Source organism: Aotus nancymaae, unplaced genomic scaffold, assembly GCF_030222135.1.
Source record: "Aotus nancymaae isolate 86718 unplaced genomic scaffold, 86718_ANA_hifiasm-v0.15.2.pri h1tg000007l, whole genome shotgun sequence".
NCBI classification, from domain to species: domain Eukaryota; kingdom Metazoa; phylum Chordata; class Mammalia; order Primates; family Aotidae; genus Aotus; species Aotus nancymaae.
Window position 1 is genome coordinate 22,890,285 of NW_026988418.1, and position 27,908 is coordinate 22,918,192.

Consider the following 27,908-nt stretch of genomic DNA (forward strand, 5'->3'; position numbering starts at 1 on the left):
GAGCTCAGACATTTCTGTCCTTGGAGAGCTGTGTTTCCCATGTGACGATTTTTCAGTCAGAAGAGTTTCTCCTGACAGCTCTGAGCCATCTCACTTTTTGTTTTCCTTAACTAAGGGTTTCAAAAAAATTTTTTTAATGAGGGTTTTGTCAAAAACCCTCGACATAGTCTCTTTCATCCAGCTTCTCCATTAGTAAGACACAGTGAGTAATTCAAGGTTTGACATTGCCCAGGGATGACAGCCTGGATGATGTGATCCAGAAAAGGTTAGTGCTTTTAACACTCAGACCCCCCACCAGTTGACTTAAGTTACCCTTCCTTACTCCTCATTCTTGAGCCTGATGCTAACCTGCTTCTACCAGTTTAGCCTTGGGAATTTCATTTCCTTTTGCTCTTCTCTCTAAACTTCCTTGTTTTATATATTTAAGAGGCTAGCACTAGCACTAGGTTAATCAAAGCTAAATTTATTTTAGCTGAGGCACACTTGCTACATTGGCATTTTAATGTTCTTAGATCCCATGTGGACAAAGAGTTGAAAGAAACATACACTCATTTTAATGGAAATTTTTCTATCTTCTACGTAAATTAAAGAAGCTATAAAATTGACCCATCTCTCTTATTTTTCAGATAGACCACATGGTACAAGGCCATGCTGCTTTCCCAGAACTACAAGCGAAGGCCACAGCCAGGTAACTGCTATCTCTGTTTACTCTAAGGCTTTCCTTCTGTGACTGTATTGAGAGCATTCACTTTGGGCTGTTGGGTGATTTTCACATCCTATGGACAATAAAGATGCCTGTTAGTGCCTAAAAGATAGTCATCTGGATGATCCAGAAGATACATGTATTAATTCTTTAAATGATGGAAGAGAACTTAGAGAACCTAGAAATTCCCCAAGAATATACCCAAGGACTATGGATAAGAAACTCTGATATAGAAGGAGGAGCATGGATTCTGGAGTCAAAACTTCTTAGATTCATATCCCATCCTTACTCCTTAATAGACGTAGGACCTTGAGCTAGTTACTTAACCTCTTTACACCTGTCTCTTCATCTGTGAAACTGAAGATAATATCTGATATGGAGTGATTTCTAGAATATTTTGAAGAAAATCGAGTGCAGAAAGTATTTACAATGTACTTCCTTTCATGTAAAAAGAAAGACATAAGGAAATACATGTGTATCTATTCATTTTTGCAAAAGAAATATAGGAAGTTTAAACCAGAAACTAATAAGATTGGTTACTTACAGGGTATGGTAGGAATGTGGTGGAAAGAATGTGGGAATGGGAACATGGTAGCAGGAAGAAATGATGCTTCTCTGAGTATATATCTTTATATAACTATAACTCTTAGAATCATTGTGATGCCTCATGTTCCTGATCACTCGATAAATAGATGATAGATAAATAGCCAGGATATATGTGTGTGCTGGGATGGGCAAAATGAAATACACACAGTAAAAACTGAACCTGTATTACAAAGGGGGTTGGGAAAAGAAAAGAACCTAAGTAAATCTGGGAAAGAATATTTTGACTGTATGCCATATTGCTAAAGAGAAAAATAACGATCCATAAATATTATACTCTAATTGGTGAATTCGTTTTTCATAGGTGTCTGGGTTAGCTGTATTGACACCTCTTTATGTGTATGCTACAACTGAGTGAAGAAATCAATATATTGTGGATAATGAGAGCCAGGTTCCTCACAAATGGGAAAAGGAGAAGGTTAGAATGAACCTTATGGTGTCAGTAGCAACTTATGATTATATATGTGTATATGTATAAACACACACACACTTGTATACAAATATAAGTAAGTATAGATATATATATTCATGCATGAATAAACATGCATATGCTCCCTACCTCTCTGTGCTGAGATGGCCTGGGAGCAATGACACCGTAGTAGCAATGTATATACCTAGCTCCCAGATACTGGATTCTAAATACCATTCTCCCATTTCTCCAATAAAAGTAATCAGGACTTCTTAGAAAGTTGGCTAAGTCTAGGGTTGGGGCAGTAAAATTATGGTGCCAGAAAGAAATAAGTTACTCAACAAGGAATTGTCAAAGTACATTTGAACTAGCTTTAAGAATCTCTCAGTGGCCTACTCAGGATAAAATACACAGTAATAGCATGAAATAAGTCTGTAAGTAAATAACTCCATAAGTAAATTACTGAAGAAGGAAATAAATGGGAAAGAAAGGACAGGTTTTCCTCTTCACTGTCAGAACAGTAGCCTTACAATTAATGAATGTAGACGATCACGCCTGTAATCCTAGCACTTTGGGAGGCCGAAGCGGGCGGATCATGAGGCCAAGAGATCAAGACCATCCTGGCCAACGTGGTGAAACCCCGTCTCTACTAAAAATACAAATATTAGCTGGGCATGGTGGCATGCACCTGTAGTCCCAGCTACTCAGAAGGCTGAGGCAGGAGAATTGCTTGAACCCGGGAGGCGGAGGTTGCAGTGAGCTGAGATCGTGCTACTGCACTCCAGCCTGATGACAGAGCAAGACACCGTCTCAAAAATAAATAAATAAATAAATGTAGAAGAAATAATGGAAATAGAAAATCATCATTAGGTAAACACTACAAAGATAAATGTTGCAGGCAAGAATCATCAATCGATGCTAAAATTAATGAGTAAAAGTGGGAAGCAGGATATTGTCATAATCCCAGAGAATTTCAGCACAAGATTCTAATTAATATGAAGAGGAAAATAATAACTTTCATACTAATTAATTCTAATTAATATGAAGAATTAATATTAATTAATTCTAATTAATAATAACTTTCATATTAATTAATTCTAATTAATATGAAGAGGAAAATAATAACTTTCCAGTAGATAAATATGGCAGACACCACCTTACCCAAGTGATGAAGGTTAGCAACACCAGCAATAACATGTAGTAAAATCATGTGTCTCCTTTTATGATGCATCAACGAGGACACAACGTCATATCTGCCATGTTCTTGCCCAAACTGATTAAACTCAATGTAAATATGAGAAACATCAGACAAACCTAAATTGAGAGACATTCCACAAAGCTATTAGACAGTTTGCTCCAAAGGAAAATTAAGAAACTTAAATACTGAAGAACTGCTTTAGATTGGAGGAGACTTAGGGAGGTACTACAACTGAAACAATATATAATAGTGGATTAGACTCTGGATCAGAAAAGGGATATTAGTGGAGGAGAATTGTTGAAATTCAAATAGAGATTAATAGTATTGTTGTTTATGTTAATTTGTTAGGTGATGAGTAAAAGGGAACTCTGTCTACTATTTTTGTAACTTTTGTGTAAATCTAAAATTATTTTGAAAGAAAAAGTTTAAAAAATAATAAATTAATGAATTTCATGATAATAATGCTCTGTTGTCAGGCTGTTTAAGTAAAGGAAGATACTTTTTATAGAATTATCAGAGAAACCCATGTAGCTAGTACAGGACAAAAGAGAAATAGTCTGAGGTGGCCATTAATAGACTCTGAAGCCAGATTGCCTTTGCCTCAGCTTTGTTCCTTACTCACTGTGTGTTTCTGAGCTAGTTACTTAGCCTCTATGCCTTAGTACCTCACTGTAAAGGGAATAATAGTAAATACTTCATAATGTTGTTGAGAAAATTAAATGAATTAGAATAGTGGCTGACACAGAGTGGTAATTAAGCGTCAAGCTGTAATAGGTGTTCCATTAAAAAATGGTAGTGATAAAAATGATTGTTGTAGTTAGTCTATTAGACATTTCCATTCTAATGACTTACAGTCTAATAGGGTCAGCACACCTACACAGAGCAGAATAAATGCATACTCTACTAAAATATAAGTAGTGTGTCATCAAGGTGTGTAGAAAAGGAGGACTGATCTTGACAAGGAGTTTGAGAAAAGCTTCATAGGTATTCCCTTCTAGGAGTCTTTAGTTACAATACCATTGCAATTAGTCATTAATTGCAATTACCATTGAGAGGGATTATGCCACATAACCTTATCAACTAGCATATTGGTTGGCTTAGAGACCATATAACCTAGAACAGGGATTCCTAATTTCAGATCATCATTTAACCTCTTGAAATTGTGCCCTGTTTTGTTGATTACATAATTCTGCATGCATTTCTGTGAAGGGGGCCATAATGGTCATTATTTTCTTAAAGGGATTAAGCATTTATAAATCACTAAGCCAAAGAACACAGCACTAGATTTATAGTTCAAAGATCTGGATTCAAATCTCAGCTCCAACATGTATCATTCTGTGAAACCCATTTTCCTCATTATAATATAGAATAATAGTGAAGAATCAGACTGAGATACCTTTAAGGATTTATTTTGAGTTTAGAAGAGGTAATATATTTGACGGGAGACTTAGTTTGCAGTGCTTTGTAAACTGAATTATGACAATGATGATGACCACTACTACAACTACTACTGCTGTATTAGTCCATTCTCATACTGCTGTGAAGAAATACCTGAGACTAGGTAATTTATAATGAAAAGAGGTTTAATTGACACACAGTTCTGTGGGCTTGGGAGGCCTCGGGAAATTACAATCATGCTGGAAGGGGAAACAAACACATCCTTCTTCACATGGTGGCAGGTAAGAGAAGTACTGAGCAAAAAAGGAAAAGCCCCTTATAAAACTGTCAGATCTCCTGAGAAATCACTCACTATCACAAGAACAGCCTGAAGGCAACCACCCCCTTGATTCAATTACCTCCTTCCAGGTTCTTCCCACAGCACATGGGGATTATGGGAACTACAATTCAAGATGAGATTTGGGTGGGGACACAGCCAAACCATATCAACTACTATTATTACTATTAATGATTATAAGAGGAGGAAGTTTTGTTGGTGGTTGCTCTGGGTTCAAGCAGCAGATATCAGTCACTCATACCCTGCCTGCCTTCTTGTGGAAAGCATGGAAGAATAGCAAGGACAGGGACTGGGAATTAGAAGGCTTGAGTTCTTGTAACAGTTCTGCTGTGAATGTCTCAATGACTCCTAGATTCCTCACCCATAAATTACATTAATACTACCCTTTAACTCTAACTCTTTTCCTCTAAACTTAATTCATTTTACATGCATTACTAGGATGAAAGCAGGTTGCAGGAATGTCTATATGTGAACATTTTAGTGCATAACACAAACTTAGTTTGTGTTAATAGTTTGTGTAAATAATTAGTTTTACAATGACATACTCAAAAACTCCAGAACTTTCTTCTATAGATGAACTTCATTTGAGTAGATTCTGTTGCAAATCATAATAAAAAGAGGGAAGAATTTATGGATTAGCATGCAAACTCAGAGAAACAACAGTATAGGGTGGTTCAGAAACAGCAGCTTACAAAATTCAGTCATGGAGTCAGAACTGAATTTAAATCCCACCTCTTTTCACATAACTTTATACTTCCAGGGACTTCCCTGTATTTCTCCTTCTATTTAGAGTGAAGTTTCTCCAAAGCATTGCCTGTACTCTCGGTCTCTACTTCCCCACTTTCTACTCCTTCCTTGCCCACTCTAGTTTGAATTCTGTCACCATCAGCCCCCTGAAACATTTCATATTAAGGTTATCAGTGACCTCTATTTTGCTAAGTCCATAGGATGTTTTTTATTTCCGTTTCTTGAGTTCTCAGCAGCATGGGACATCAGTGATAACTTTTTCCTCCTTTTAACATTATCTTCCCTTTGCTTTCTGGAATGTTGCCCTCTCTGTTTTCTTCCTATATCTCCTTTCTAATAATAAATCTTAGAAAGATTCCTCCTTTCTAATCTGCTTTTCTTAAGTTTATAGTTCTTTTCTTGACCATTAACATTAATGTTTATCACAGATAGCTTCTCTCTTTGCCATTTCTTCCAAGGTGATCTCAACTATGTTCTTGACTTCATTTCTTTCTATATTTTGATGACTCTTTTGCATCTAGCCCAGATACTTAATAGGTATTTAGTAAATGTTAGTCCTGTTTCCTTCCACTTTTCTTTTATTGTCTTACAAAGGAAAGTGCATCTGTATCTTGTTAGATCTATGAGTACAATATTCTAAAACCATGGGACCATCATACTTCAGGTCTTAGAAAGAAATAGGCATAGCTGTAGTTAAAATGAAGTTAGCTGTTTGGAAGGGAGGGCAACTCCTTTTGAATCAAGAACCATGTATCTCTTTTGCTATGACTTGAGGCTTTCTGAAAACAGCAATGCAGGTAACCCCTATCTCAGAGCTTAGGGTCAGCAAATCCTGTTTGAAACTGTGGAAACAAGTGTTGATAAAACAGATTGAGTATTTTATACTCTTGATTTACCATAATCCTCTTAGACCCCATCTCTGAAGAGAAGTGTTTTGTGAGCTTATAAATTAAGTAAACAAAAACTAGATGTGCCTGTACATGTAACTGGTAACCAAAGTTTCTCTTTATGTGGGGCCAAATATGCAGATATTTCACTCTTTAGCAGAGATCACCTTATGTTGATCATAAACTTTAACTCTTCTCCTCCAAACTTGATTCTCTTATAGAACCTTAACTAACAGTTTCTCTGAATGAGGTTCTGGTAACAACAGGGTTTAGTGAGAAGCTGTTGGCATAATCCACAAGTGCTAGATTCAAGATTGGCAGCAAAGCAAAAGTTAAAATCCAGGGTCTGTGGCTCATCTGTCTGATGAGTATCTTTTGAGCATTAATGATACATGAATGAACCAAGCAAACAAAGTCTTTGCTTTCATAAAAATATATACACACATATACATATATACATGTAGTACATACATGCAAATATGCATACTATATACTTATACACACATATATACATATATAGCCAGCCATTGATAAATGCCCTAATCAAAATTGGAGATAAATAAGGAGATATAGAACATTGGTTTCAAAGCCCTTAAAATTGTCTTTGCTATGCCTATTTTTTTCTAAGACCTGAAGTATAATGGATCTCATAGTTTTAGAATAATGTGCTTGTGCATATTTTTTTCACCCTCAACCTTTCTTTTTTCCTTCTTTCCTGAATTCTTCTATTATTTCTTTGAGGACAGGAAAGAGTGCAGAAAGCCTGACTGGACATGCTTAGTTGAGTTGTCTTTGGACATCTAATAGGAGGCACTTTTGATACTTGTAGTTGGATACTTAATGAGGAACATATAGGAGAGAAATAGACAGGAGAGCAGGTCATATATTTGAAAGTCCTCAGCACTAGATGGTAACTGCAGCCATGAGAAGAGGATAGGATCATCCGAGGGGAAATAAAGAGTAAGAAAATAGTCAAAGACAGTAGGTCTCTGGAAGACATCATATGTTTAATGAACAAGTGAAGAAGGAGAACCAGCTAAAGAGGAGGGAGGAAAATCAAGAGAGTATAGTGTTTCAGAAACGAGAAAACAAATGAGGAAGAACTGGTCAAATGGTGTAAAATGCAGAAAATGGTTCATGGGCACTAACAACAAAGAGGATATTGTTCCTCACGGTGGGACCAGTTTCAGTAAAATGGGAGAGGCAGAATGCATAGTGTATTGGGTTAAGAAGTAAGGAACTAGAGACAGACAGTATGGAAACTTCTTTTCTAAGACTTTCTCTTACTGCTAGAAAGAGCACAAGTATCTTTTGTCATACCATGTATTCTGATTTTTTGGTTTAACAGTATGGCCACCATACTCTTTTTTGGTTTAACAATATGGCAGCCTGTGAACTCAATGAATTAGGTGATTTATGAAGGGGGGAGGATATGAGAGATTTCAGGGATGCTGTCTGCATTTAAAGTTATAAGCAATAAAGTCTGAAAAAAATGTTTCTTGATTCTTTAAAAACTGGAAATGAGTTTCTTATGATGGCAAAGAAGAGGAAACTATTTATTGATAACCTGTCATTTTATAGTGCTCAGGGCTCTATGTTAAATCTTCATAGCAGTCTTTGGGTAGAGAGTATTAGCCCCAATAGCAAAAAATTAAGTAAGATCAGAGAGGGTTTGCCTACCTGATCATCCAGCTGGTACATGGTGAAGTCACTTTATGATTATTGAAACTATATTTTCTTCATAATACCCGATGGGATGTGGCCAGCAAAAACTTCTCCCTCTGAGACAGGATATATCAGCCTGGGGTTCATGAGAGAGAGGGAGAGTGATCCATTTGGGATCACAGTTCATGTGTGATTACCTAGCTAGAAGAGGGCAGGCTGCCATTTGAGAAGGAATTGATAAAACATGCAAAATGAAACAAAGTCACAACCAAAAAAGGCATCATACAAGGTTAAAATTATGTGAATAATGATGTGCATTAGTTAGTTTAATGTCTTCCAAGTGCATTTCATTTTGAATGATATACTCAGATAGCACACATGGTAAGGTATAATTGAAAAAACATGTAGGGGAATGGCTGCATTCAGAGAATAAACATACAGCTGCAAGGAGGTTAGGAGTCAAAGGGGTAAGCATATGCCCCATCCCCCAGGGATCTCATTAGTGCATGAGTGGCCATATATGTAGAGCCTAAATGAATCTCTCTGTTTGCAAAGACCTGAAGTAAATGGGACAATGACGAATCAATAGTAATTAGGCCTATAGATTCTTATTGACCCAGATGTCTGAAACAAAATGCCCTGCTCACAGATGCCTTGAGAGGCAGAATGAAAAGATTTATAGACATGTGCTTCCTTAAAAAAAAATCCCTTTACTTTAAGAGCAGTGTCTATTCTGAAGTGGAAAGTTGCAAGAATTAGTGCAGACTCTTGACTTCTGGCTAGAAAAGATGTTTCTCGAGGCTTGTCTTATGAATGTGATTCCTGCTGGACCAGGAGCAGAGAGAGCAAAGAGCTGGAAAGCCGGGAGATTATCATATTCATGTTCCCTGATGTCCTGGCTCTGCCTTGTATGGAGGCTTCAGAAGTTCCTTTCCTGAAGCCATAATACAATCATTCTAATACAGGGTTTTGACTTTTTGGGTCCTTGATAAACAACTTCTGACCTAAGATACAGAGAGCTCATGGCTTCACAATCACAAGGAGAAAGGTTTAAATCTGAACTCAGCCATATCTCTTCACCCCTTCAAGTATCTCCCCTGTAAAGAGATGTTAGTGATACCTCCCCCACTGGGCAGTGCTGGACGGTCTGGTGTATGCTTAGGGAATGGCAGCTGTAGCTGTTAAGCCTTTTCCCAGTAATATCGTATTCCTCCTAATATGGTCTAAGGAAGAATATTTTTGCAGATGAGAATGAGCTATTACAGCAAGAAGCAAATAAACTGCTAGTAGGTAGGATGATAGGACTGCTCTCACTGCCACCCTAGCACACATCACATGCACTCACACACACACATATACATGTATTCACATTTACACACTTACTCATGCTCACACAGAGCACCTTTGCTTTTTGGTATTTTTACATTGAATATTCACATAAAATTTTTAATAAAAGAGTTCTACTGATAAAGGGGAAATAAAGAGAGTTTAAAAATTACTGCTCTACTCATTTGCTTGTTTCCTTACATCAAGTTTAGAAAACTTTTGGCAACTTCATAGGATCCATGGGGACACTCTTCTGATCACAAACTAGAACTAGAAATCGCTGAGCCTTCCTTCTAAAACACTTTTAAAATGCAAAACATAAATAATGCCTTAGATATCTTAGATAACCTCCTTTGGACATTGATTTCCTATACTTTTTTTTTCTGCCATTATACAAGCCATGTTTTTAACCTTTAAAGAGACTTCCAAGGGCCCCAGTGGGAAGTAGCACAGAGCCCAACTGCTGGAATACCCACTTTCTTTTGAAATCCTTGGTTCAGAACTTTTAGAAGGGCAGCACCTTTTAAGAGGGAAAGGCTGACCAGCTTTAATCTTTGTGCCATATGATGTAATCTGACCCAGCAAGGTAGGTGTTATTAAACTATTTTATGAATGGGAAAATTGGAGATCAGAGAGGTTAAGTCACTGGCCCATGTTACTGAGCTAAGACAGGTAGTACCAAGATCTGAACCGAGCAGAGCTCTCATGCTCATCATCTTCGCTCCACCTCCTTTTCACCTGAACATGTGAAGAATGAGGGAGTTGGTCTAACTCCTTCATTTTACACATGAAGAAACCAAGACTTAAAAAGGAGAAAAAGGCCAGGTGTGGTGGCTCATGTCTGTAATCCTAGCACTTTGGGAGGCCAAGGTGGGTGGATCACCTGGGGTCAGGAGTTCAAGACCAGCCTGGCCAACATGGTGAAACCCCCATCTCTACTAAAAATACAAAAAATTAGCCAGGCGGGGAGGCTGAGGCAGGAGAATCGCTTGAATCCGGGAGGAGGGGGTTCAGGGAACCAAGATAGTGCCATTGCACTCCTGCCTGGGCAACAAGAGTGAAATTCGTCTCCAAAAAAAAAAAAGAAGAGAGAGAGAATGAGAAAAGAGGGAAAAACGTACACAATGTCAATGTCATTTGGTAGGTTTAGGTTGGAAATCAGTTCTCTGATTCTGATCCTAAGCTAACTGTATTCATAATATTCAGTCACTTTCCTTAGCAAAATCCTATCCTCAGTCTGGGAACTTATATTTCTCTTCATTTATCAACTCATTGTTATTACAATTAGGAATACTGATTTTAATAAATTATTGACATATGTACAGTATTGTACAGTTTACAAAATACTGTGTCTTCACATACATAATCTTCTTTGATCTTCACAATAACCCTATGAGGTAAGTTGGACAGGGATTATGATATCTGTTTTTACAGATGAGAAGAGGGTGGTTCAGAAAGTTTGAATAACTTTCTCATGGCCGTACACCCACTAAGAGTAAAGCCATTCCTGGATCCAGTCTTCTGACTCCAAACCTTTCTGCTAGGACGTGGCACCTTTTTTGGTGATAGTATAGTGTGATTTAGAATACAGTTTGCTAGTTTCTCTGAAGCTTTTAGAAGCCTGCTTACTTTCCTGGATCTGATATGGGAGTACAAATGGTTTCTTTCTATAGGATGATTCGCTCCCTGACCCTACCCCCCTTTTAAAAATAAAATTCACTTCTCTTCCAGATGCCAGAGTGTATATGCATATTTGAACAGTCACCTGGATCTGATTAAGAAGGCTCAGCCTGTGGGTTTCCTTACTGTTGATTTACATGTTTGGCCAGATTTCCATGGCAACCGGTCTCCCTTAGCAGATCTGACACTAAAGGGCATGGTAAGTAACAGCTAGTGCATGCACGTGGGTGAAGGCAGGCCAAAGGGCTACGAAGTTTGGAAGAAGCAAAGGGAGGAAAAAGGAAAAGGAGAAAAATAAAACAGGCCAACAGTCCACTGACTTTGTGCAGATGCATTGCTGTTGTGAAGGCGGTTGCTCTCCCTGGGATGAGCTGCTGAAAGTTCTCATTATTTCTGAGCCAACCTTGAAAGCATTAAAATCAGCATTTCCTATGTTCAGCTACTCTTTGTCCTGTGGAGTGGCTAAAAGTCACGCCTATGTAATTTTGGCACATACATCAGTTTGTCAAGTCATGTTTTCCAACTGCTACTTTAGGTTGCCCAGTAAATCAGTGGTAAATATTACCACCCATGGTCTTGCTGGCCACAGTCATACATTTGCCTAGGCTCTGAGTCAGGGCTGGTCAGAGTCTACACTAGTATAGTTAGGATTTCAGATTAAACTTTGTTATAGGTGAATACGATTTGTAACTTCTGTTGGAGAATAAATCCTGCTCTAAGTGGCCTTTAGAATCACTTTCTCTGTGGATAGTCTAGGCCCTCCTAGAGAAGCCAGATGAACTTGGTGGGAGAACTCTCAACCACCATAGTTGAGATATAAAATAATGACATCTTTAATACCAGGAGAATCATGTTTGAGGTGTGATGAAGCAGGTTAAAGCTAGAGGAGGGGCCAGCTGAAGCCACAAATAAGAAAATAAGCCATGAATGCAGGAACCAGGAAAATGTCATAAAGCTGAGAAGGTGTGAGGTATGTTAAGGCAGAGAGTTCGGAACAGAGGCTGTAAACAAGGCAAACCTTGTGCAAAGGAAGCTGCATAACAGTGAAGCAGGCCTGAAGGAGTCAAGAATTCAAGACTCAAAATACTACAGTTTTGTGGTTAGTTTTATTGAGATTATTTTAAATATTTTTATGATGCCAACAGGAAGACCTGAACTTTACTTTCATTACCTATGGACATAATCAACTTTTATTACTAAAAGGGAGTCATGGTGAAAAGAACAGAATATTAGACATGGCAAAGGTTATGTTGATCTGGAGTCCATGAAGCATGCCTTCACAACAAATCATGAGCTTGGTGTCCTTGTTTATAGAGGCACAAGAGGAATGTCCAGAGAGGGCCATGTAGCAACAGGCCACAACTAGAAAGCTGTGCTTTCATATAACCAATTCTGTGTGTAAGCAGGGGGTAGGGGAAGAACACATTTCATATGGGTACAGAAATAAGTGTCTTAATCAGAAACAAATATCTGAAGGCAAATACAGTTAGATACTTAAAATGTTGAAGAAGAAGCTTGACAGTGTTTTAAATGACCACAAAACAAAGCAGTGTTGCACAGTAAAATGGTCATTGCTCTGGAGGTCCTTTGTTGCTTTAGGTAAAACTGACCCGGGGGCCTTCCCTAGCCAACATCTGTCATATCCAACTTCAATACCCAGCATGTCAGGCTTCATGTCTCCTAGTAGCTTTTATCCATTTCTTAAAACCAATCCTGACATCCAAGACCTAAGAATTATCATCAGAAGATACTCTAATAAAGTTGACCCAAATGCAGAATGTAATTCCAAAGAAAGCAATGGAGTGATCTGAAGAATTCTCATATCCATGAGAAAGTGTGTATGCACCAAAAGGAACTTCTTTTTTTTTTTTTTGAAATGTAAGTATACAGATTTTAAATTATTTTTAAGAATAATTTTATATTTTAAAAACAGGACACATACATATATGAGTAAACAGCATGGCTGACACAGACCAAGTCCACACTGGTAAGCCTTTGAGAACCATTTACACTATGTTGACAGTAGTACTGGTTCAGGCAGACAGAGGAAGAATAAATAATAGTGCTTGAGAAAGAGTAGTGATTGAGAGGGTCAGTAAAGAGGGCACCTCATTGCAGATGCTAGAGTAGAAACAACTCCCTCGTAGTGACATGTGCCAAAAGGAACTTCTTACATGGGGACATGTGCCCAATTGTATCTCAAAATTCTAGGTATTTTTACTTTGTTCAAAAGTTGTATGTTTGTTCACATTACCTCATATATCACCTGATATTTCTTGGCAATGATTTCCCTGTATAACTGTCCTTGGGTTAGGCTACAATGGAATAGCTATCACTCCATGAACATGCATCACAACACTGGGAGGAGGAGATGACCTAAATAAGATGGAAGGAAGGCAATTCTGACCTAGATACCTCACTCCAAATCTCCTTCCTTCAGTCCAGTTTTAGAAAACATCAAAATAATCACCTTGAAATTCTTCTATTATCGTGTTGTATCCTTTTGCCGGGACCTAAAATTAAGCTTATCTCCAGCACTCGCTCAGCAAATACTAGTTGGGTCCCTATTGTGTGTCAAGCACTGCTGTAGATACAAGTGAGGTACAACAATACCTACCTTTATGCAGCATGTTTAAGGTTGGGGGTCTGGGAGTGCTTGATAAAATGTTAATAGCAACTGGAATTGTAGGATAATTCCAATAAAGCAAGATCTATATGCAATTTCTTCTTTTGGCTACTAAAACATTTCCCTGGACACATAGTGAGTGCTCAGTATGTACTTATTTATAATTTATAGGCAACATGGAGGTAATAAAGAGGTCATTTGTTGCTTTAGATAAAACAAACATATGAAGAATTTACTATACCTAGTGAATTAAATGGCTACTTTAATCTTTACTATCCATACTTTAATCTTACTATCCCTTAATACCAATATTAATATCCAAGTAAATTAAGATAAGCTCCCATTGAATCATAATTATGAGAATGTTTGTTCATTAAACAAATACAGGCTCCGTTACAGTTGGTGGGGAATATAAGAGTAACTAGGCACAATCCCAGCCCTCAGGAATATCACCATCTTTGGGAGGCAGACAGAATATATAAACAGGGAATGGAAAGGTGGTTTTAAGCTCCAGATGTCCTTCACCACCCAAGGCTCTCCAGATACATGGAAGACAATTTCCCAACCTGGTCCCAGCAGTCAGGAAAGGCTCCATACAGGAAGTAACATTGACATTGAGTGAAGCTGGGAGGGGGTTTGAAGCTAAGGGAATCATAGTATGTGCAGTATTCTAGAGGCAAGAGAGCATGGCATGTGAATGTCTACAATTTTGGCTCCTTGTGCCATTGTCTAATCAATGGTAGATTGCCTTTAGCATTTTATCTTAATAATAAAAAAGAAAACGTTTTCTTGGAAAACCACTGGATATCTGTTTACTCCTGCTTTGGCAGTGTTGGATTCTCCTACTTCTCCACTCTCCGCTCAGGTGACACTTTTATTGCTTTGTTAAACATTTACCCATTCACTGTTTTTTTTTTTTTTTTTTTTTTTTTTTGAATACCTGCTATGTGCAGGCCTGTGCTAAGCCCAGGTAATACAAAGAAAACGAAAAGTACCTGTCCTAAGTTCACATAAAAGTAGGGGAGGTAATTATTGTACGTGTGTACATGTGTGTATATATAATCATTTTACAGTGTGATCACTGTAATAATCAGTGCAAGCTGAAGGAGATGCTCAGTAAGTTTCTGACTTTGGAACTGTTTTTATACGGCATTGAGCTAGAAAACCCTGATACAGCCTTTTTCTGCTTCACTTGAAAATATTTTTAAAAATGCAAAAAAGTCATGAACTCATGCAGGCTTTAGGTATTAGGATGATGTTAACAGGAAAAGTAGAATTGATATTCCCAAAGAAAATCTGGGAGGATTTTCTGGTATCTAAATAATGAATGCAACTTGTTTGATAACATAATATATGACATAAGAACAAAGTTAATGTGTGATCCACCATGGAAAGAGTTTGGACCTGCCACCTTCTGCTCCCTAGCATAAAAGCACAGGTTCTTTTAAACCTAAAAACAGTGCAGCTATCACTCTACTTTACTGCTGATGGTTGAGTTTTTTGTTTTGTTTTTGGAAAATAGCCAGTGAGTTTAAATTCCTAGATCCCCTCTACAACCCTTTTCCCAGCCACCCTTTCAGTTCAATCCATTTGAAAACTACCAGCCCAAGAATCCACCCAAGCAGGAAGTGTGAATTAGGAGGATGGTGATGGCTTGCATTCTTAGGATCTGTTAATGGGGCCACATAGGAAAAGCCTTAGTAGTTCTGTAAACTTGGGAGGAAGGGTGTAGTTTGCAGTAATAGCTCTAGGCTTGGAAAGCCAGGCAGTGCTGATCTACCTCAGTCCAACGAAGCTACAGAAAACAAAAACTGCTATACTCTGGGAATTGGCATTTAGCTATAGATCTGAAGAGGCAAATTCAAGTATGCAGTGAGTGCGGAATAAGAGCAAATCATGTGTACTGTATGCTTGGAAATACTGAACATGTATACCTGTCTAGTTAGAATAAATGTTGAAAATAATAGTCCATGGGAAAATCATTACATACAAAGGAAAGGAAATACCATTGTGAACACTTAAAGGAAAGCCCTCTTGAAAACTATTAACTACTGAAACCAAATGAAAATGTTAGAGAATTTTGTAGTATATTCAATAGAATCTTTTAAATTTTTTTCTTCAAAGACAGGATCTTGCTCTCTGTCACTCAGGCTGGAATGCAGTGGTGCAGTGGCCTAATCATAGCCCACTGTAACCTTGAACTTCTGAGCTCAAGCTGTCCTTAGCCTCCCAAGTAGCTAAGACTATACAAGCACATGTTGCCATGCCCAGCTAATTTAAAAAAAAATTTGTAGAGATGGGGTCGCATTGTGTTGCCAAGGCTGGTCTCAAACTCCTGGCCTCAAGCAGTCTTCCCACTTTGGTCTCCCAAAGTATTGAGATTATAAGCATGAACCACTGTTCCTGGCCAGAATTTTTGTTTAAAGGCATATCTCTATGAAATAGGCCAGAAACTTATTAGGAAAGAATGATTAAGATGAAAGAACAAGGGAATGAGAAGAAAGGGGAAATGGCAAAGACCACAAGACAACTAAAAATGCAATCAAAGAATTAAAACCTACATTGAAAGCAATAGGGAGTATAATTTTCACTGAAGAAAATAAGATCAGAGCTGTTATAAGACATAACATATGTTTTAAATTTACTCTATAGGAAAAACATTTTGAGGCCAAGAGCTATGGCTTATCTAGTTTTTTAAATCTCAACAGTTCTTAGGTCAGAAGCTGGCACCAAATAATTGCCTTATGGTCAAACAGTTATTTCAATCACTGTTCACCAGATGAGGAATGAACAGTGATCTGTCCAAGGTCACAAAGCCAAGAAGTGGCAGGGCTTGCCTTTTAGGATGCACACACCATCCTTTTAGAATGCAAACTCTGGACTTTGCAAAATGCACATAGGACTATTAAGAAAAGGAGTTTCCATTATAGATGGTTTCATAGTGAACCACATTCCTTAAGCTAGTCCTTGCCCCTCTGTTCTTCTGACCACCAACCTTGTGACTTATCCTCCCACTTTTACTCTAACCAGGTATTTGGATTTAAACTCTGACCCTGTCTCTTCTTGGTAAGATACTAGTTTCCTTCCCACCCTCACTGACTTAGATTTCAAAAATAATAGCCACTCATGGTTTGACCTGGTTCTAATGTCTTCCACTCCAGGTGCCTACCTTCATAAGTAGGAAGAGGACATAACCCAGGAATCTCTTCCTTATGCTTGATAATATCATTTTCTTTTTGTCCTGTCATGTGACTAGCTGTTTCATTTTTCTTTTGGTGATACAATATCAACCTAAAGCACTGGACTAAAGAGAGGTGGAGGAGGTGGGGGACGAGCAGCCTAACAGCATGGCTGGACTAAATACCCCATTATGTAAATATTTCTCCTTTCCACTTGATAAATGAAGCACAGAAAGTTGAGGGCTGCCCATTTGATTATTTAAAAGAAACAGAAGCTTAGGTAATAACAGTCTCAAAACAATAAACACTGGTGATTTTAGGTTCATTAAAAACAAGACAACCCCTCTCCCTCAAATGCTTACTTTTAAAGTTAGAAAATTACACAGTCTCACATAAAGATAGATGAAGATACTCACCATCAGGAATAGTAACATGTTTAAAGGATTTTTTATGTGTGGTTGTTTTTATTTTAAATGTTTTGTTGGATGGTTTTTACCACTGCAAAGCAGTAAAGAGAACCCAGGTTTTGAAATTGGACTTAGGTTTGAACATGTCTTGAAGTTACACCAGTGTATGGCCTTTCACAGATTAGCTCTGTGCAGCTGATCTGCCCATGAGGAGGCAGAAGTGGCCCAGGCTTCTTTGCGGGTCGCTGTCAGTGCCAGATGGCAGGGGCTGGCACAATGGACAGACGGCACAGCAATGTCCTTGAATTGGCAGTTCCTGCTGGTGGCCTTTACTTGCATGTTTACGAGATGGCCAGCAGGATCCTGTGTGGCTTTTGAACCCAGAGCAGCCAGCTGTAGGCCGTCCACCTTAGCACCAGAACTGTCTAGACTCACCAGTTCAAACAGCCAGCCAGAGAAGCCCACCAGTCCCGTGGTCCTCACAGTTTCATACAGCTCTGGAGGGTCATCTTCTTTGTTCAAGTCCTTGGCCTTCAGTTTCCTCATTGATACAACAGGAAACTCAAATTTGATGTACCTTATGGAATAACTAGCATTGTAGGAATTTTGGAAGAGTCCTTGACTTCTTGTATGTATGAGCAGTTTATATTCAGAAAAATTTGGCATGGCCTTTGTTTTGTGGTGTTTGAGATTTTTTAAAAATTATTTTCCTGAAATAACCACTCAACCACTCAACAAAGCAAATGACCTTGGAGACATATCAGTCCCTGAAAACACACCTAAGGCACCATATTCACCATTGGTTGAAACATGTTTTCTCTGCTTCAGATTAATAGTACTACCCAGAACAAAAAGTGATTTTCTGCTTCTTTGAAGAGCTGTGACTTCTAACATCAGAGAATATGCTGCTCAAACTGCTGGAGAGGTTGAGTGCTGCTCAAATAACTCTTCAAAGCAAGCACAGAGAAAGTGTGTACATGGAAAACTGGGAGGGAGTCAGGGAGGAAACACTGGGAGATCTTAGCCAGTTCCCAGGGGACCGAATCTCAGCTAAAGGTAGGCATTGCTAAACAGATCCAGATGTGGAAGGAGTCAGCAACTCAGGGTATCTGCAAGAGCTCAGTAGAGAGCAGAGGTTGCACCCTGTGACTTTTCTGATAGGGAGATGGATGATAGACCTGGAAGCTCATAAGCTAATTGAAGTAGCTTTCAAGTGATGTATTTATAAGCTTTGGAAACACATGGACTCTTTGATAGGATTTTGTGGCTGTTTTCGCTGTTATTTAACACTGATTTATTCAAGGTTTTTTTTTTTTTTTTTTTTGCATTTGAAATAATTTTAGATTTTCAGAAAAGTTGCAAAGCGTGTAAAGAGAATTCCCGTACACTTCCTCATTCAGTTTTCCCTGTTGTTTACACTTAAATTTCCATGATACACTTTTCAAGACTAAGAATTCAACATTAGCACAATGCTGTGAACCAAACTCCAAACTTTATTTCACCAGTTTTTTCAGCCTTTTTTTTTTTTTTTTACATATTTTTGCTTATGAAAGGTCAAATCTGATAATAAAGCTTAATATCCTCAGTGTCTTTTAACTGGTTTTCAGATTATATATGTATGTGTGTATATATATATATCTGTATATATACACATATATATACATATAATACACACATATATATAATTACATACATATATATGTATATATATATAATCACATACATATATATGTGTGTGTGTGTGTATGTGTGTATATATATAAATATATATATATAATCACAATTCCAGCTGGCAAATTAGTAACAAATTTTACTGAAAATATGTATGTTTTACTGAAAATAATATATTTTTAATATATTTATATTTAATTTAATATATATATTACTGAAAAAAAATATATTTTACTGAAGTGACTAATTTGCCAGTTTGTATTGTGATTTTTAATGGGTACCATTTTTCAGACACCTGATGCACCATGCACTGTGGTAGATGCTTTACATGTATCATCAACAACCTTCACAACAACTCTGCAAGATAATGTCGTTATCCCATTTAAAAGAAGAGAGAAACTGAGGCTCAGAGAGTTTAAGTAATTTACCCAGAGGAGAAAAGGGTATACTTCCAGTGGGACTAGAACCAGTGAATTCAAACCTGGGTCAATGACATTCTTTGGGGAAAAAGAAAAATAAAAAACTAGATCTTTGTCATTGTTGTTTTCATTGCTTCTGCATTGTTTTTTTTTTTTTTTTTTTTTTTTGAGACGGAGTTTCGCTCTTGTTACCCAGGCAGGAGTGCAATGGCGCGATCTCGGCTCACCGCAACCTCCGCCTCCTGGGTTCAGGCAATTCTCCTGCCTCAGCCTCCTGAGTAGCTGGGATTACAGGCACGCACCACCGTGCCCAGCTAATTTTTTTTTTGTATTAGTAGAGACGGGGTTTCACCATGTTGACCAGGATGGTCTCGATCTGTTGACCTCGTGATCCACCCGCCTCGGCCTCCCAAAGTGCTGGGATTACAGGCTGCATTGTTTTTAATGTGCCTACAATATTTCTTTTTCATTTAATGGCTTTTAAATTCTATCACAGAATCAGACTTTCCTTTCTTACTGTTCCTTTATCTTTGCTATATGCACTGAACAACAAGTAAAACCAGGGGATAGACTATGGGCAGGAGTGTTTCCCAAAACCATGTGGCATGATAAAAGACGGAGGGCGAATCAGGTGGAATCTACTGAGAAGGTCCAAGACATAAACAATGCAAAGGAACTAAGGCCAGAGGACCAAGGATAGAGTCCATGTGTATAATCTTGGTGTGCAGACCCAAGGCAGGGTTAGACAACAGCAAGTACGGGCCAGAAGAGTTGTACAGACCAGCTTTGAGAGACGGTGCATTGAGCATATCAAAATGGCTTAGACTTAAACCCTCAGAAGCAAGGCAAACAAAGTGTGAAGGCCTGGTGCTTTGGGTGAACAGCAAACAAACTAGTGCCGTGTGGTGTAGAATTCACTAATAGAATAAGGCTATGAGGGGCAGTGTCCATCCATCATCTTGCCATACTGTGTGTATCAGTTGTTTTTTGCTTGCTATAATAAATTACACAAATCTAGTGGCTTAAATTTATTCTCTCACAGTTCTGCAGGTCAGAAATCTGGGTTGGTTCTACTTGTTTCTCTATAATCAGAGAAATTTTTTACAAGTCCAAAATCAAAAGTTTTTATTGGAAGGTCTGGGAAAAATCTGCTTCCACACTCATTCAAGTGGTTGATCTAATGTAGTCCCATGCAGTTATAGTACTGAGGTCCCTGTTTCCATGTTAAAGGTCAGCCAGTGGTCCTTCTCAGCTTTCAGAGGCTTCCTGCATTCCTGGGCCCATCACCCCTGCCACCATCTTTTAAGCCAGCAATGATGGGTCAAATCTTTCTTATGCTTTGAACCATTCCGATTTCTATTTCTGCTTCATCTCTCCTGTCTTCCTCTCTACTGTGTCTCTTGACTGACTCCTCTGCCCTTCTCTTCTGCTTTTAAGAGCTCATGTGATTACCCTGAGCCCAACCAGATAATCCAGGGTAATCTCCCTATTTTAGGGTTATCTGGCTGGTAAATAATTCTATCTGCCCAGTTCCTTTACAGCAGGGCCTCAGTTAGTGTTTGATTGAATAACCAGGGTACAGAATTTTCAGGTGACATCTTTAGGATTCTGTTTACCACACTGTGGTATCATAGTCATCTGCATTTCTCAAATGTGGATGGGATTTAGGCAACGCCAAGTGTTAACCTAGACTCCTGACACTTAACTGAAACCTCTAAATATTGTTGGGAAGATTTGTCCCCTTCTCTTCCAAGCGGGTGATTATCTTAGACCTGCCTTCCAATCTCTCTCCTTTCTCCAGAGGCTTCCTATAAATCTTTCTCTTATCCTCCTCATTGCCTTGTCCCTCAGCTTCACCTTCATTATTGACTAAGCAAACAGAGCATTTCTGCCTCTCCATTGTGTTCTGGAAAGTTTTCAACTAATTCCCCCAAGCATTGGATTACCCCCATCAAGCTCTGATGACCCTAGAAAAATCTCAGGACTTGTGAATCCCATTTTCTTATCTTTTGTAATCTTTAGAGATCCCTTGGGAAACTATTTTTAAGCCTTTTTTTTATCCTTACTAATATGTAATCACTTCAATTCCCTTAACAACTAGGAAGGGAAAATTTAATTGCTAATACATTAATAATCTCAATTATTTTAGAACCTATGAACCTATAATTTATAATACCAAGGTTTAGAGCAATCATTTCCACAATTTATTGTGCATTAGGACCATGGTAAAATGCAAATTGCTGGACCCACACCAAAGGTTCAGTAAATCTAGGGTAGAATCCCAGGAAACAAACGCTCGACTGGGATCCCAGGAAAGACTTAAGGAAGGTTCCCAAGTTTAGGTACTAAGTTGCAAGATTTAAGCTGAAGTCCAGGGTAGAGAGGAACCATCTGTCTCTTCTTTTAACAGTGAACGGAAGTATGCAGGTTGATAAGTACTAAGGCTTCCTCAAGGAGTTCTTGCAAGAGTCCCCCTCTCTCTGTGCTTGGGCCTTCAGAGGCACGTTGCTTCTCCATTCTCCTGCATTCCTGTACCTTTAATGTTATGGTGCCAGTGCTGATGATTAGCTTCTGCCCTGGCCTCCCTACACTGAACAGCCACCAGTCTCCAGTGCCCCTCATTAATATCCTCAGTAGTACCCATAGCATGGGGAAGGAGATACGTTATTCCTATATCCCAATAAATGAATGGGAGTGAGCCCTTTATGCAGTTCAAGAGAAAGAGAATGAACACTTATTAAGAGAAAGGGAAAGAAAATGAACTCTTATTTTATTTTTTTTATTTTACTTTAAGTTCTGGGATACATGTGAACAATGTGCCAGTTTGTTCCATATGTATACATGTGCCATGGTGGTTTGCTGCACCTATCAACCCGTCATCTAGGTTTTAAACCCTGCATGTATAGGTATTTGTCCTAATGCTCTCACTCCTTTCGCCCACCATCCCCTGACACACCCCAGTGTGTGATGTTCCCCTCCCTGTGTCCATGTGTTCTCATTGTTCACCTCCCACTTATGACTTAGAACATGTGGTGTCTGGTTTTCTGTTCCTGTGTTAGTTTGCTGAGGATGATGGTTTCCAGATTCATTCATGATTCTTCAAAGGTCATGAACTCATTCTTTTTTATGGCTGCATAGTATTCCATGGTATATATATATGCCACATTAAGAAAATGAACACTTAAGTGCCGCCTATTGTGCACAGTTGGCACCATAAGAGTTACAGGAGTGTATAGCTCTTATAGACTCAGTATAGCTTACTGAAAAAAGTAATGCACTTTGTAAATGATACCTCATGTAATCCTCACAAAAATAATTTGAGGTCTTATCCCTTTTTTGCAGATGGAAAAAATGAAGCTCATAGAGGTTACACAATTCATATATTGTCATGCAGCTAAAGTAGAGAAAATGTCAAGATTTAAACCCAGGTGCCTTCCTCTAAAGCTCATTCTTTCAATTTGCATACACTTCTAACCTCAAAAATCCCAATATTTACATAAGTGCTTTATATTCATAATCTAGGATGTTAAAATTAGGCAATGCAGTTGTTTGCATTTTTTTTTATCATTATATATAGCTTTCACACATCCAAATCTTAAATTATAAGTGCTTTCTCTTACAGTTCTCTTCATTATACAATAACCGAAATAAATAAAATGTGCTTACCCTTGCAAGTCTCCCATCAGGCTTCCCCACACATTTCTCTGTCTCGCCCAAACATTCAAAATAGGCACATACACATGAGTAAACACACTCTTTCTACTCATGCTTTCTCTCCACTTCCTCTTAATGGAACCATTCAGCCTTCAGCTAGGGAATCCATTCATCTGGCCCCTATCCTAGCCTTCTCAGTCATTTCAAAGCTGTGTCTCCCCCAGGACTCTTTGGAACTCCCAGGGCACTGTCATCACCTCCCTTCCAAGACAACTTCCTGAGGGTCCTCTGTAGCCTCTCAAGCAGGCCTCAAACATGGCACTCCTTGCAAAGTTCTGTCATGGGCTGACTGGGCTGAGGTCCCTGGTATTTGAGAGAAAATTAAATGGACTTAACCATCATCTACATATCAGATGAGTTGTCAAGGAAGCAGGGACCTCAGTCCACAGCGTCTTGGCACTTCAGAGATACATATCTTTCACTAAGTCACATTTCAGTACGGTGGCTCTAGTGTTAGTGGTGAGGGAATATTGGAAATGGTTGTGTGAGAATTGCGTTTGCTGCTTCCCTTTTGATACTAAATACCGTCTATATTATGATCCATGCAATAAATCTCTTCTAGAATTTCTTCCCAGGAATAATTTTGTCTTCCTTCAAGGATAGCTATGTTTTATTTATCAGAAAAAGAAAAGCTATTTTACCCACCATGTGTCCCTCTTTGCCATAGCTGCTAGCAAGCTCAGGATTTAAATTTAGTGCTCAATTACATTGATTATCTCATTCTTGGTGTCTGGGGAAAAAAATATCCTCTCTTTTCTCCTCTATGATTTCTGAGCTCTGGAGGCACTGGAAGTTTAGAGAAGGATCCATGGTATCTTTTTGCATAAATACCATTGCTTTTTGAAAAGTCTCATGGATATCTGCTGTTAAGCAAGTTAAATCTGGCTATATCACACCCTTTCTCCTTTATGGATTCTTACTAATTGAGAAGAATATCAGAACCATTACATTATCAATATTATTATACAAAGCACTGGGGTTCCTAATAAATACTGTTAGGGGAATGCATCTTATATGCGAAGTCAACCACTCCCAGCACAAATTATCCAAGTCTGGTCTGTAGTAGTGGGTCAGCCACGCAGAGGATCATGCCTTGATCTACTTTCCTATTGATGACCAGAGAAAGGAAGCCAAAGGGAGGCAGCCTCCTGGACAGGCTCTAGAACAGTGCACAAAGCCATGGCCCAGCAACTTCCCCAGGAGACCTAATAGCAGAGGTACTGTTGAGGTCAGGCCAGTACAGGAGAGAGAGAAACCATGCATGACTGGTGTTCATGACTGTGATCATTACCAGGACCACTACATGCCACAGCACAGGCAGCTCGCAGAAAGTATTCAGCTCAGGGAGCTATGACCAGGCTGAAATCCTGCTTACTCTGCACCTTTTTATAATTCCTACTTCCAGATGGGATGACTTTTTCAAACTCACACAAAGGTTCTATATGAGCTACAGGGACCCTTCCTTTTACCCTATTCTCATAAAAGCCACTTCTCTGATGAGGAAGGGTAAGTTTAGGGATGGAGAGGGCAGCTGGGAGCATGGAGCGAGTGGCTAAAAGTGTTATTCCAGTGTTCTTTTCTCTTGGGGCATAGTCCCTTCCTCTCTGATTGTGTAAGGAGCTGAGGCAGTAAACTTTGTCCACCTATAGGTGTAGAATTTAACAAAGAAGGATAGGACATAAGGAGAGAGAGTGGTGTCCAAAAGAAGAAAAGGAGTATTAGTTCACAGTTTTTAGTGAATTGTCACTCAGCAAATATTAGCTTAGTGCCTACTATGTTCCGGGCGCAACACTGGGCACTGGAGTTCCTTTGGTAAGACAAGCAAAGACCATCAGAACATCTACATTCTGGTTTCCATTCTCTGTGTTCCCTTAGGCATTTTATTTCCTCACTGTGAAATGAAGTTCTATAATGTCAACATTATTCACGTTCTCTCTGAGTTCCAGAATTCTTACCGTATGCTTAGGTCTCTGGAAAACCTTTGTGCAGGATGTTCTTTCACAGTTAATGGCTTAGGCTGATACAGCCCCAGAGTTCTTCTCGAGTCTCTCATTTAAATTTTCCCTCTTCTCATCTATTAAAAATGAAAGCCATGGTTCTAATCTGATTGTGCAATTATTTGCCAAGGAAAACTGTCAGCAGGTAGCTAGGAATCCCTGCATCAACAGACTTAGATAAATAATTCAGCATAGCTGGAGCACAGGCTATGGAGTGAGGGAGGACAAGAGCAAACACTGGAGAAGTAAGGGCGAGCCCAGGAAGAAGCACACTGAGACAGTGAAGGCGTTTCTACTGTGAAATGAGGGCAGTGGGGAGAAGTTTTTGCAGGAAGTAACACGGTCAGATTTGCATTTGAGAACAGTCAGTTTAGCTCCAGTGTGGAAAGGAGCACAATTAGAAACAGTGAGATTTGCTCAGGGCCTCTGTCAGCAATTAGGAAGGACATAATGGTGGCTTGAATTAAGGAAGTCAGTGACAGTATGGATGAAGACAGTATCTCTTCAAAAGAGATTTGGGAGATCAAACCTGTAAGACTTGGAGACTGCCTAAATTTGGGAAGATAGGGAGAAGTCAAGAAAGAGCGCTCCTGTCCAGGTGCGGTGGCTCACACCTGTAATCCCAGCATTTTGGGAGACTAGGCAGGTGGATTACCTGAGGTCAGGAGTTTGAGATCAGCCTGGCCAACATGCGGAAACCCCATCTACTAAAAATACAAAAAAATAATAATAATAACTGGGTGTGGTGGTGCGCATCTATAATCCCAGCTACTTGGGAGGCTGAGGCAGGAGAATCGCTTGAACTTGGGAGGCAGAGGTTGCAGTGAACTGAGATTGCAGCACTGCACTCCAGCCTGGGCAACAGAGCGAGACTCTGTCTCAAAAAGAAAAAAAAGAAAGAGGGCTCTTGAGTTTCCTGGTTTGAGCAACTGAATGGTACCTGTGCCCTGTGATAGGCCAATTGCAGTGGGGTTGAGGGTGAAATCTGGAAAGAGTAATTAAATGGGGCCAGAGAAGATGAAGGAAGGGACCTAGGTAGACCACTCAGCTTCCCTGTTGTGATGCAAACTGCATATCCATACCTGATTGAGCTCAGGACAACACACACCATAGGAACTAAGTAAATTAATGTTGGTGAATTAATTTTATAATGTGATCATCTAAAGTGAACTGTGGTGCTGATGCCCACAATTTGGGCTAGGCTTTAAGAAACCAGCAGCCCTCACTCTCTAGAAATGTCCCAGGAGAATACCTTGATGAGTGGGGAATATGAAAGCAGGACTGTGAACAAATCCTGATGGCATACAAATCTGGCATCCTGTTCAGTTCTAGACTGTCTCAGAGATTGGCATACTACATATAAGCTTCTAATTCTGATTGACTTTAATGGGATTCCCTTGCAACCTACAGATTCTAAGTTATCCCCTAGTAGGTATAATATTTATAGGAGACATATTATTTTACCCTGGATTGGACACTGAACACTGTGACACTGAATTCTGACAGTAGCAGAACTCAAAACAAGATCATCTTGTATTAGAATGCCACTGTTATGTGTTGATTTCATGTAAGACACAGAAAATAGATATTTATAAGAAAAAAGAATGTTTTAAAATAAAAGGTATTAATTATAGTCTAAGAAATATCAAACATAATCTTCCTGTAGTACTTAGTTTGTTTTGTTTTTGTTTAATCTAAGGTCAAGGTATTTTCTTTGTGGAAGGGATAGTTTTTCCCAGGTCTGGAGATTAAACAATTTAGTAGGCATTTCACGTTCTGCTCACAAAAAGGGGATTTGCATATGAACTTGTTTCAGCAAGAAAACACATCTGAATGTATTTCATGGGAACTGTCTATATCCATGGCAGCTTCTTTTGACCATCTTCCTCTTTTCTTCCCTTCATCCCTGCAGGTCACCGGATTGACACTGTCTCAGGACCTCGATGATCTTGCCATTCTCTACCTGGCCACAGTTCAAGCCATTGCTGTAAGATACTGTAATGCCATTTTTAAAGAGACTTACAGCCATCAGAGTACACTAGGCCACATGCTCCCCAAGATACAGCATATGCTTTTGTGACAGTAATTCTTAATTTAAATATTATTTGCAAAAAAGAGATTCTTGTATGTCTGGAAGGAGATGTTGATGAAGGACCTCACATGCTTTAGCTAATAACCTCACATAACTAAAAGCTGAAAGGAGTTAAATCTGTGAACACTACACTTGTCATTTGTCTAATTTGTCTTCTAAATTTAATTAAATAGAAGCAAGCAAGCAGATGCTATGTATGCTTGCATTAAGAAAAGTTGTTAAGGATGTCTGATTCATAAAATACATGATATTGTTCACTTTTTAAAAGGATTCATAATAGGATTCTTTTAAATAGTAAGCTTCCTTAGAACATGAAAGTGTTGTTTTTAGATAATTAGCTGCTTAAGTGAGGTTAGGATGATTAGGGAGGAAGAAGGGAATTTAAATCTAAAATGTTAGCAGTTTCTAAACTAAAGATCAATCAAAAATGGAAATGAAATCCTAAAAGCTTAACCATTGTCTAAGGAATATTCTTATCTAGAGGTGGCTATGGGTGGTCTACAAGAACCTGAAATCACATACAGAAGGTTGTGTGTGTGCATATGTTACAAAGTGCATTTTAGGAGAGTAGATCGTGGCTTTCAGGATCTCACAGCAGGTATGTACCCGAAATTAAGTTAATCCAGTGAGGCTTAGCCACTTCTGAAAACAAAACAGGAATTAACAGAAAGGAAAAATCAGTTTATCTAATTTTGATTCAAAATTTATTTTTCAGTTACACCTATTTAAGAAAATGTTTGTTAATGCTATATGTACATATATGATAGTCAATTATTCTGTTTCTTCACACAACTGTTTTCATAACTTTATTCCTTTAAATAATAGAACTATATGTCTGTTTATTCATATC

General features: G+C 38.7%; 1 protein-coding gene across 4 annotated transcripts in view; it reads left to right on the forward strand.

Moving 5' to 3' along the window:
* The window catches only part of FGGY (FGGY carbohydrate kinase domain containing), a 428,788-nt gene that overhangs the window by 293,229 nt on the left and 107,651 nt on the right, over window positions 1-27,908 (forward strand). For all 4 annotated transcript variants that reach the window (XM_012442661.2, XM_012442660.2, XM_012442659.3 and 1 more), the window contains exons 10-12: window positions 627-688; window positions 11,005-11,152; window positions 26,879-26,953. In XM_012442661.2, coding sequence (XP_012298084.1) covers window positions 627-688; window positions 11,005-11,152; window positions 26,879-26,953 — 285 coding nt within the window. The remainder of the gene's footprint in view (window positions 1-626; window positions 689-11,004; window positions 11,153-26,878; window positions 26,954-27,908) is intronic.